Consider the following 12,031-nt stretch of genomic DNA (forward strand, 5'->3'; position numbering starts at 1 on the left):
TATGTTTCAATATCAGTCAGGACACAGAAAGATAAAGGTGGAGGATGAGGGTGCATGTGTTGGATGCAGATGGTTTTAAATTGCCCCCTTTGTTTTCCATCAGTCATGAGGTATTCACTTCCCTTATCTTTCCGACAATGTGCACTGGGCTGATGTTCTCAGTAAACGAACTGTCGGTGTATCCCTCACTACCGGCAGCCCTCCGCTTCCTTGTTTTCACTTCCTCCTCAAGGTTGAGATGTTGCTCCTCTCACTGCTCAGCCCCCAAAGCCGCTGAGAAGTCTCCCACTATGCTGCTCTGCTCTGCACACCAGGATGCCTCTGGGGGTACAATTACCAATCCTCATGCAATCCAAGTTGTCCATGCATATGATCCCTTGTTGCTTTTGGTGTTGTTCTGGAGGTTTTTCCACCATTATTAGCCATGACACAATTTGAGGCGTTTGAAGGTTGAAGAGTTAATAGCCGAGGTTTTTATGGAGATGGCTGGCACCCTGACTGGAGCAGCAGATTGCATTGCCCACAGCCCATTAAACTTTCCACACTGTCTTGTCTACACTGACTGTGTGAATGCATCTTCTCACTTTGTGATGCCTTCAGTTTTCCATCAGGACTCAGGGTTACGCCCAGTGTTTCATGTGTCCCACTTCTCCAAGGAGGTTGATTTGACTTCAGTTTTTTCTCTACCATTCTTGGTGTTGTGGAAATGATAAGTTCAATCATTTTGAATGAATTCAATAGAGATATTTACATTACTGTAATGTTCAGAACATTATGTAAAAATCGAATGGCAAACACCATCTGCTTTACCTAATTATTGTTGTCAGGGTGAAAATCTATAGGTCTGATTATCTCTTCCAGGGTCAATTCTACCCCAAGTTAACTCAATAAGGAATTGGCTTTATAAATAGGAGGATTGCCCATGGATTGACTTTCAATTAATGAGTTGAAATGAATGGACCCGAACCGGATCTCTAGCCATAGTCACTGCTATATTTCATTATACACACAGCATAGCTATCCTGATCGTTGTGGGAAATCGTTGTGCTGTCCATTTCTTTCAGATTTATATAATCCAAAAAAGGTCAAAACAAGACGACTGGGTTTTATTCTAAGTGGAGTGGTACCATCTGAGAGAGTGCTATATATTTCTGTACATGGATCACAGGAGTCTTGAAGGGTCAGAGATCCCTTCTTTCGGATGTTTGGTAGTCTGGAAGAGAACTGTTCCTCTGATGAGATGTTTGTATGGACAACATCCACCTCTTCATCCGCCTCTCACTCTCTCCCTGAACCACCTATAGTGTACTTTGAGACAAAGAGACAGAGAGCACAAAGCAAAAGGCAGTTAGTGAGAGAGGAGATATGGATAGAGGAGTGAGTGGTATGGTTGGCTGCATCTTTGCTGTCTTATTAGTGGGGGCCCAGTGAGGACACTTTGGCCTTCTTTATGGGGCCATGATGAGACCCTCCACGCACATCTCAGGAAAATGGCTGGGGGAAATCACAGATGAGAATCACTCAAAAACAGAGAGATGTCAACAGGCCCATAATGATACCTGATGGCCCCAGAAGACTCTCTCCCCTTTTCTCTCTCAGCCTTATACCTTGCAGAGTTGCACTATACTTGAAAACATAATTAGAGGTAAAAACAGGGGAGAAGGAAGCTTTACATTCCCTGATTCTTTTTTCCACACCTTGCGTTCACTTTTTGAAAGAGGGAGACAGAGATAAAGAAGGAGGGAGGGAGAGAGAAAGAGAGTGAGAACGAGAGAGCGAGGAGGAGGTGGAGAGTTCCCTCTGTGAGATGCCAAGGTGCTCCCAGTCCATTGTGCTGCCGGCTGTCAGGTTAAATTAGGGAGTACAGGCTCCGTGAGTGTAAAAAAATCAATACTTGATGGAAGATTGCTCTCCGGAAAATCTGTTTTGATTCCAGGATTAATTCTTGACCAAAGGCTCCAGCAAAATGACATGCCATTAGGCCAAAAATGAACACATTCTGCAGTGGAAATTGGATGGAAATGTGTCAGGCGATTGCCCTGGCTGGTTGTTCTGCTTTCTGTGCAGAGGGACTGAAGGTGTGGCTGCTGCTGTGAATGAGGCCCACGGACTGACTCCATTTCCAAAGCAAAGACAAACCCACCGTGGCCTCTGAGTATTCTCAAGGCCATTGTTGTCCAGCTCCTGCAAATGCATTCTTACCTAGGTGAAATGCATTTGTCCACCACATTCTGTCTCTCCTGTGTTTTCCATAAAGCGTGGCATGAAGAATGGGAAATCTTAAAATAAAGCAGGGACTTTTTTCTTCTCTCAAAAGTAAGAAGGGGGAAATGCAATATTGATGAGCAAGTATTTTCCTCTTTGAAACTTCAACAGGAGATAGATAGCAAAGAGCGTCTGAGCAGTGACATCAACAACAGATGCAGTCAAGCTGGACAAAAGATGTTTGCGGATGTATTGTGTAAATAGATCATATGGTACAGACCTCTAATACCACAACAAGATGATCTACATTTGATATTCAATCTCAGCCCTGTGACATTTACTTAAACAAAATGTGAAGACTTATTGAAAATTAACATTAATTTGGTCACTACTCAATTACACAAAGCAGTCAATCATAATTCCTAAATCAAATTTTACTAGAATGATCAAGGATGTGGGTTAGGTACTGTAGCTGCCAAAGTAAAAGTATTAACATTTTCGGCATCATGAATGAAATGCTATGGGAGAGAGTAGTCCATTTTCAAAATATGTTTACTCTGCGTGTACACCAGCTCCCAAAGGACATTTTGCAACTCTCTTAATGGATAAATATCTGGGCTCCAAAACTCTGTAAATAGACAGAAACATTTATTGCACACAAAGTAGTCTGAAAGTGTAAGGTATTGCCATTATTTCTGTTCTGGCGTTCTTCCATTGTGCCAGTAATTTAATGATTAAATATTAACATCCCTCTCTCAGTTTCAGGGAGCTTTAATGAATTAGGACTGTCCGCAGTCAGGCAAAGATCCCAAAGAGGTGGGCTGAAGTGCTAGGGGCAAGAAAAAGAGACTGTCTGTGTCCACAGAGGCTTTAAAGAGAATACTCTGTATTTCTATTTTCACTAGTGACTAGAACAAGGTTATCAGATATTTATTTCCCACATATGAATAGTGTGCATTTTATTTGGGATGGGTAGTAGATGGAAAGGTTATTGATAATACCAATCATTCAAATGCATAACGTACTATCTATGATGCAATTCATTTTGATATAGGCTACAGCAAAGGCTCATTTGCATTTCTGTGTAGGCTATCTTCGAAATAGACCTACTCCTTGGATGTTTATGAACTACATCCTCATTAATGTTTTCATATAATTAGTTTTACTTGTTAAAAAAATTGGCATAGAGTAAACAAATGTAGATGACAAACAGTGGTACAGTAGGCCTTTTCTTTTTTTAGCAGCTCTGTAGACCTGTATGGGTTTAGCGCCATCTACAGTCTAAATAAAACCTAATCTGGAGACGAGTGTGTGATTTTACTTCACCGCAGTAGATGGCAGAATGTAAGCACTAGTCTCTTTGGGAACACGTTGCCATCCAAAGAAGAAAAAAACTCAACGCGCACTGTGATGACGTCATTAACTTTTCTGGCCCACGTAATTTGCAGTCAAACTATGTTACTAAACGTTCAAGCTTGAAGAAGCAGAAATTCATTTTTTAAAGTCCACGATGTCTTGGGTTAAGTCTGTACAGTACAGTGGAGAGGATGTATTTGACGAGGATGCGGATGATATTAATTTACAGGACAAAGAATGGAAGTACAATATGAAGAAACGTGTGAAGGTAAATGCATGGATAATGTTTATCAATCATGTTTCCACCTAGCTAGCTGTCATAGCTAGCTACATGTTCCGTCTTTTTATCCTAATATTTTACGTATTGCGTTGGTTTATTGGACTTGTTCACAATTATTCGGCTAATCAGCCAGTTATAGCTAGAATGTTCACTTCTCTGTAGCACAGGGCTGTTCAATGTCGGACCTGTAGGGGCGAAACATTTCTCGTTTTCATGGTCCTCTCCTTCTAATAAGGGTCATTCAGACATGGGAAACCAGGTGAACGCAAGTAACTACCAGGTTGAAACAAAAACTCGAAGTGTTTCGCCCTGCTTCTAGCGTCACCCAGCACACAATGTGGGCATTGTAGGCAGCTAATGTAAATACAACTGGCTGCATTGTAAACCCACAGCACCCTCTCTAGAAACAATGTAACGAACGTTATGCTGTTCTGTGGTTCTCTGTCAGGACGGCTATGTTGATGGCATCGACCATGGAAAAGAAGCATCACTCCAGCTTGGTTTCAACATGGGATACAGGGAAGGAGCTGCAAGCACCATGGCCATTGGGCAGCTAAAAGGAATAATAAGGTAGCTTCTTTCCATGATGTGACCATATGACTCTTTGTGCTGGCTACATTATTGCTGTCCTCTTTGTTGTGCGTGACCCATGCCTGTCCCACTCTGTTCTCTCTCCCATTGTCTCTGATTCTGTTGGCCCTTTGTATCTCTCTACACAGTGCTATACAGTGCTGGTGCCAGCTCCAGAGACCAGACACCCCCACCTCAGTGACTGACCTCCTACAGCGGGTTGTAAAGCATGAGGACTCTCTCATGGAGGCAATGAAGACGGTTTTGGAGAACCCCGTACCCAGCGTCAGTGACGTCTCGGAGAACATGGAGGATCTGGGGGTTGGAGAGGTTGAGTCAAGCTGCTGTGGAGGCGGGGGATGCAGCAAGGGCTCAGACTGCTGTAGGAAAGACAGTGATATGGACATTGGTCCCATCTTGCCACAAAAGCCCCGTTTGAGCTTCACACTGCCCACAGACCCCTTTACCATTACAGGGGAAAGTCTTGAGCAACTTCTACAGTGTTGCATGGACATAGTGTCTGAACTGGGTCTGCCCCAGGAACTGATTCGGCATCTACAGCAGCTGAAGAGTGCAACAGAGTGAATGTTAGCTCAAATGCAAAAATAATGCCACGGAAGACTGAACGGGTCAATTTTTAATTGAATTTGTAATATGATACTGTATGTAATACATTATTTACTATACATTATTTTCTTATAATCCAATTGCAAATATGCTACAGGATAAGTTGAATCCTTTTTCTATAGTGCCTTTATTCTAAATATTAAAAAGATAGACTTGTAGTCTGCACATGATATGTTGTCTTCATTTCTTTTTTTACGATTTTTGTCGTCTTACTATGCAAACAATGAGCTAGATGTAAAATGTATTTACAATGCATTCCTGTACAGATGTAATGAAATATAGGCTATACCATTCTGACAATTGGCTGTCTTTTGTTCCCCACTTGATGAAGAAATAGTCTACTACTGGTACTGCTCTTGGGTTATCTAGGCTGGTACAATATTTGTTGTGAGTGATTTCCATTGTTTCCTTCACAGAATTAGGAATTAGAATACTTCATATGTAATTTAATAGGATATCTATGGTTTCCTTCACATCCCTAAAACTGATCCTGCAGCAGATTCGGAGGATCAGGACCATGGAGAGTAATGAAAAATCTATTCTGTCTCCAGTGCACCCTATGTTGTTCAATCATTCATTGCTGAAAAATTTCATTTGATTAAAGTTATGAATGACTCAAAACCTCCCGGAAGTAATCTTAACACTGAAAGATTGTTGGGGTTGTGTATATATAAACCCTGGATTGCTCATGCTATTTATTGGCTAGTCAGAGGCTTTGAAGCTACTGGTCGGCCATATTGAGGCGCTTAAGTACTTGAACTTGAAACTCGAAATTCAAGTAGGCTCAGTGTCAGTTTTAGCATGTAACTCTTGGGGAAAACTCCCTCAAAATGGTTTAGGTGCATGCCAGCAAAGCCACAATACTAAACAATATGTGCATTGCACTATAACGGTGCCTACATAAAGCTGTCCCAACAGCAGAGCTTTCTTTTCAGCACCAAGGAAGGAGAAAAATCTACATCAAATCAATATTTGGTGTGACCACCCTTTGCATTCAAAACAGCATCAACCCTTCTAGGTACACTTGCACACAGTTTTTGAAGGAACTCGGCAGGTAGGTTGGCCCAAACATCTTGGAGAACTAAGCACAGTTCTGTGGATTAAGGCAGCCTCAGGTGCTTCTCTCTCTTCATGTAATCCCAGACAGACTCGATGATGTTGAGATCAAGGCTCTGTGGGGGCCATACCATCCTTTCCAGGACTCCTTTACGCTGAAGATAGTTCTCAATGACTTTCGCTGTATGTTTGCGGTCGTTGTCATGCTGCAGAATAAATTTGGGGCCAATCGGATGCCTCCCTGATGGTATTGCATGGTGGATAAGTATCTGCCTGTACTTCTCGTCATTGGGGATTTGGTCAGAATGAATGGTCTCCTCAACTCCATTTGCAGAAATGCAGCCCCATACTTGCAAGGAACCTCCACCATGCTTCACTGTTGCCTGCAGACAGTCATTTGTGTACCGCTCTCCAGCCCTTCGGCTAACAGCCAAATATTTCACATTGACTCATCAGTTCAGAGCACCTGCTGCCATTTTTCTGCACCCCAGTTCCTGTGTTTTTTCATGCATAGTTGAGTCGCTTGGCCTTGTTTCCACGTCAGAGGTATGGCTTTTTGCCGCAAGTCTTCCATGAAAGCCACTTCTGACCAGACTTCTCAGGACAGTAGATGGGTGTACCAGGTTCCAACTGTTCTCTGCCAATTCTGGGCTGATGGCACTGCTGGACATCTTCCGATTGTGAAGGGAAGTAAGCATGATGTGTCTTTCATCTGCTGCTGTAAGTTTCCTTGGCCGACCACTGCGTCTACGGTCCTCAACGTTGCCCGTTTCTTTGTGCTTTCTTCAAAAGAGCTTGGACAGCACATCTGGAAACGCCTGTCTGCCTTGAAATTTCTTCCTGGGAGACACCTTGCTGATGCAATATAAATACCTTGTGTCTTGTTGCTGTGCGCAGTCTTGCCATGGTGTATGACTTTGCCAGTAAACTGTCTTCAGCAACCTCACCTTGTTAACTGGCTGTTCCTCACCCAGTTTTATTCCTCCTACACAGCTGTTTCTGTTTCAGTTAATGATTGTGTTTCAACCTACATATCATTAGCACCTGTTTGGTATAACTGTTTAATCATACACCTGACTATATGCCTACAAAATCCCTGACTTTCCACAAGTGTGCCTAGAAGAATTTATGCTGTTTGAAGGCAAAGGGTGGTCACAACAAATATGGTTTAGATTTTTCTTCTGTTCACTCACTTTGCATTTAGTTCGTTGATAAATGTAATCTATTAACATGTCTATTTCTGAAAGCATTCTTATTTTACAGCATTTTTTCACACCAGCCTAAAACTTTTGCACAGTACTGTACATGTTTCAAGCAGACGACCATAGTCCCTGTGCCCAAGGACACCAAGTTAACCTGCCTAAATGACTACTGACGTCTGTAGCCATGAAGTGCTTTGAAAGGCTGGTCATGGCTCACATCAACACCATAGTGCCCTCAAAGCTCATCACTAAGATAAGGACCCTGAGACTAAACACATCCCTCTGCAACTGGATCCTGGACTTCCTGACGGGCCGCCCCCAGGTGGTAAGCGTAGGTAACAACACATCTGCCACGCTGATCCTAAACACGGGGGCCCCTCAGGGATGCATGCTTAGTCCCCTCCTGTAATCCCTGTTCACCCATGACTGCGTGGCCAAGCACAACTCCAACACCATCATTAAGTTTTCAGACGAAATAGCGGCGGTAGGCCTGATCACCGACAACGATGAGACAGCCTATAGGGAGGAGGTCAGAGACCTGGAAGTGTGGTGCCAGGACAACAACCTCTCCCTCAATGTGATAAAGACAAAGGAGATGAAAAGGAGGGCCGAGCACGCCCCCATTCTCATCGACGGGGCTGTAGTGGAGCAAGTGGAGAGCTTCAAGTTCCTTGGTGTCCACATCACCAACAAACTATCATGGTCCGAACACATCAAGACAGTCATGAAGAGGGCACGACAACGCCTATTCCCCCTCACGAGACTGAAAAGATTTGGCATGGGTCCTCAGATCCTCAAAAAGTTATACAGCTGCACCATCCCGAGCATCCTGACTGGTTGCAGCATCACCACCTGATATGGCAACTGCTTGGCCTCCGAGCGCAAGGCGCTACAGAGGGTAGTGCGTACGGCCCAGTACATCACTGGGGCCAAGCTTCCTGCCATCCAGGACCTGTATATCAGGCGATGTCAGAGAAATGCCCACTTGAATTCAAATGAGAGGAGAACAGATAATGATCAAATATGCTTATTACATTTTGTTGAAAAATGTATTGGTCTTGCGAATTCATTTTCAGGCAGACTACCGAGTTTTATTTCCTCACGTGTTTTCTCGCTCTGGTTGCCAAGCGTGCTCGCCTATTCCACCCACACTGCCACTCAGCCAGGCAGGTACAGAACTGATTGATTAGGCATCACATCGATAGCTAAAATACTGGGCAAATGTAGATTCAATCTGGCCTTCTGGGATCGCTCATGAAACATTTTACTTGTTGTGTATTATATTTTTGTTCAGTATAGTTTATCCATCTTTTTTTTAACCACGACATCACTGGATCCAACCCACACCATGTAAAGTGCAAAGAATGCGTCACACTTTGACATTGCGAGCATGGGTGAATTGGCCGTGAAGAGCCACATGAAGGGGGAAAGACACAATGATGCATCCTGTGCTGAAGCACAATATAAACACAGTCATTAAGGTAGAATTGTGTAGTAATGCGAATAGGAAATGTGTATTCACCAGTAGGCATGTCCCAAAACTCTGCTCATCACTACTCAAAATACAAAATGATCAGTACTGACTTACCACTCATATATGTTGGTAATAAGTAGTGAAACAACATATTATTGAGTAGAACATGTAAGGTAGTGATGAATACTAAGTAATTTTTTCCATGAGGTTGTGGCGATAATACTGCCATCTGGTGGTGACTAGAAACAATTGCATAATATGAACTATTACAAATTGATGGTCCTTGAAAATAAATTGGAGCGCTTGAAAAAGTACTTAAAAGTCCTTGAATTTGAATAGCCACTGTCTGTACGAAGCAGTACTCCATATGAATGAATGGAATTCTACAGTATTTCAATAAAAATGTCCAAGGACAAAATTACATGTATTTAAGTATTTGGGGGGGGGATAGTAACAATAGAACTTTCAAAAAAATTGACTTTAAGGAAAATGTTTCTATATATTTTTTAATTGTTATGTTTAGCTCATATAATATAATTTAAAAGTATGATTTAAGGTGTCTGTAATAGAATAAACGTGGCAAAATGTAGACATTAATAAATTAATTTCTATAGCTTCTAAAATATTATTTACAACGTTGGGGGAGTGCCAATATGGAGGCACGGTGGCTTCAAAACAGTGCCCCCTGTCAGTCATCTAGTGTATATATAAACCATTGGTTGTGACAGAGGTCGAAGTTAAGTAATGTTTAGGCTGTTTCAAATGTACTGATATAAGTGGATGCATGTGTCATTCCGGTGTGATGGTACTGATGTTTTGTCAAGATTGATGGTTTGTACGGTTGTGGCTGAGGAATCCACGCTTTAAAATTGACCAATCGGAATACACGCTTCAAGATTATTTTGATCATGCGGGTAGCCTCAGAGAATAATATAGATTTATACACTGATTCAGTGAGTGAGTTCATAAGGAAGTGCATAGGAGATGTACCAACTGTGACTATTAAAACCTACCCTAACCAGTAATCGTGGATAGATGGCGGCATTTGCGCAAACTAAAAGCGTGAACCATTTAACCATGGAAAGATGACCGGGAATATGGCCGAATACAAACAGAGTAGTTATTCCCTCCGCAAGGCAATCAAACAAGCGAAATGTCACTATAGGGACAAAGTGGAGTCGCAATTCAACGGCTCAGACACGAGACGTATGTGGCAGGGTCAACAGACAATCACGGACTACAAAAAGAAAATCAGCCACGTCACGGACACCAACGACTTGCTTCCAGACGAACTAAACACCTTTGCCCACTTTGAGGATAACACAGTGCCACTGACGCGACCCGCTACCAAGGACTGTGGGCTCGCCTTCTCCATGGCCGACATGAGTAAGACAATTAAACTTGTTAACCCTCGCAAGGCTGCCGGCCCAGACGGCATCCCTATCCGCGGCCTCAGAGCATGCGCAGACCAGCTAGCTGGTGTGTTTACGGACATATTCAATCTCTCCCTATCCCAGTCTGCTGTCCCCACATGCTTCAAGATGGCCACCATTGTTCCTGTACCCAAGAAGCCAAAGGTAACTGAATTGAATGACTATCGGCCTGTAGCACTCACTTCTGTCATCATGAAGTGCTTTGAGAGACTAGTCAAGGATCATATCACCTCCACCTTACCTGTCACTCTAGACCCACTGCAATTTGCATACCACCCCAATAGGTCCACAGACGATGCAATCGCCTATCCCATCTGGACAAGAGGAATACTTATGTAAAAATGCAGTTTATTGACTACAGCTCAGCATTCAACACCATAGTACCCTCCTAGCTCATCATTAAGCTTGAGGCCCTGGGTTTCAACCCCGCCTGTGCGATTGGGTCCTGGACTTCCTGACGGGCAGGCCCACAGGTGGTGAAGGTAGAAAACAACATCTCCACTTCGCTGATCCTCAACACTGGGGCCCCACAAGGGTGCGTGCTCAGGCCCCTCCTGTACTCCCTGTTCACCCATGACTGCGTGGCCATGCACGCCAACTTGGTCATCAAGTTTGCAGACGACACAACAGTAGTAGGCTTGATCACCAACAACGACGAGACAGCCTATAGGGAAGAGGTGAGGGCACTCTGAGTGTGGTGTCAGGAAAACAACCTCTCACTCAACGTCAACAAAACAAAGGAGATGATCGTGGACTTCAGGAAACAGCAGAGGGAGCACCCCCCTATCCACATCAACGGGACAGCAGTGGAGAAGGTGGAAAGTTTTAAGTTCTTCTGCGTGCACATTACGGACAAACTGAAATGGTCAACCCACACAGACAGCATGGTGAAGAAGGAGAAACATCAGGAGGCTGAAGAAATTTGGCTTGTCACCTAAAACCCTCACAAGCTTTTACAGATGCACAATCGAGAGCATCCTACCGGGCTGTATCACCGCATGGTACGGCAACTGCACCGCCCACAAACGCAGGGCTCTCAAGAGGGTGGTGCGGTCTGCACAATGCATCACTGGTGGCAAACTACCTGCCCTGCAGGACACCTACAGCACCCGATGTTACAGGAAGGCCAAAAAGATCATCAAGGACAACAACCACCCGAGCCACTGCCTGTTTACCCCGCTACCATCCAGAAGGCGAGGTCAGTACAGGTGCATCAAAGCTGGGACCGAGAGACTGAAAAATAGCTTGTATCTCAAGGCCATCAGACTGTTGAACAGCCATCACTAACACATAGAGGCTGCTGCCTACATACAGACTTAAAATCATTTGTATTTATTATGGATCCCCATTAGCTGCTGCCAACGTAGCAGCTACTCTTCCTGGGGTCCAGCAAAATTAAGGCAGTTTATACAATTTTAAAACACTACAATACATTCACAGATTTCACAACACACTGTGTGCCCTCAGGCCCCTACTCCACCACTACCACATATCTACATACTAAATCCATGTGTATGTATAGTGCGTATGTTATCGTGTGTGTCTGTGTGTGTGTGTGTGTGTGTGTGTGTGTGCATGTGTCTGTGCCAATGTTTGTGTTGCTTCACAGTCCCCGCTGTCCATAAGGTCTTTTGTTATCTGTTTTTTAAATCATATATTACTGCTTGCGTCAGTTACTTGATGTGGAATAGAGTTCCATGTAGTCATGGCTCTATGTAGTACTGTGTGCCTCCCATAGTCTGTTCTGGACATGGGGACTATGAAGAGACCTCTTGTAGCATGTCTTGTGGGGTATGCATGGGTGTCCGAGCTGTGTGCCAGTAGTTTA

At 43.6% G+C, this 12,031-nt stretch overlaps 1 protein-coding gene across 1 annotated transcript; it reads left to right on the forward strand.

Annotated features, from left to right (window-relative positions):
• Positions 1-3,580: 3,580 nt before the first annotated feature.
• otulina (OTU deubiquitinase with linear linkage specificity a) lies at positions 3,581-5,208 on the forward strand. The gene is made up of 3 exons (XM_014180825.2): positions 3,581-3,829; positions 4,290-4,411; positions 4,561-5,208. The coding sequence occupies exons 1-3, from the start codon at positions 3,716-3,718 to the stop codon at positions 4,994-4,996; spliced, it is 672 nt and encodes a 223-aa protein (XP_014036300.1). The 5' UTR covers positions 3,581-3,715; the 3' UTR covers positions 4,997-5,208.
• The last annotated feature ends 6,823 nt before the right edge of the window (positions 5,209-12,031 follow it).

Source organism: Salmo salar, chromosome ssa29 (assembly GCF_905237065.1).
Source record: "Salmo salar chromosome ssa29, Ssal_v3.1, whole genome shotgun sequence".
NCBI classification, from domain to species: Eukaryota; Metazoa; Chordata; class Actinopteri; order Salmoniformes; family Salmonidae; genus Salmo; species Salmo salar.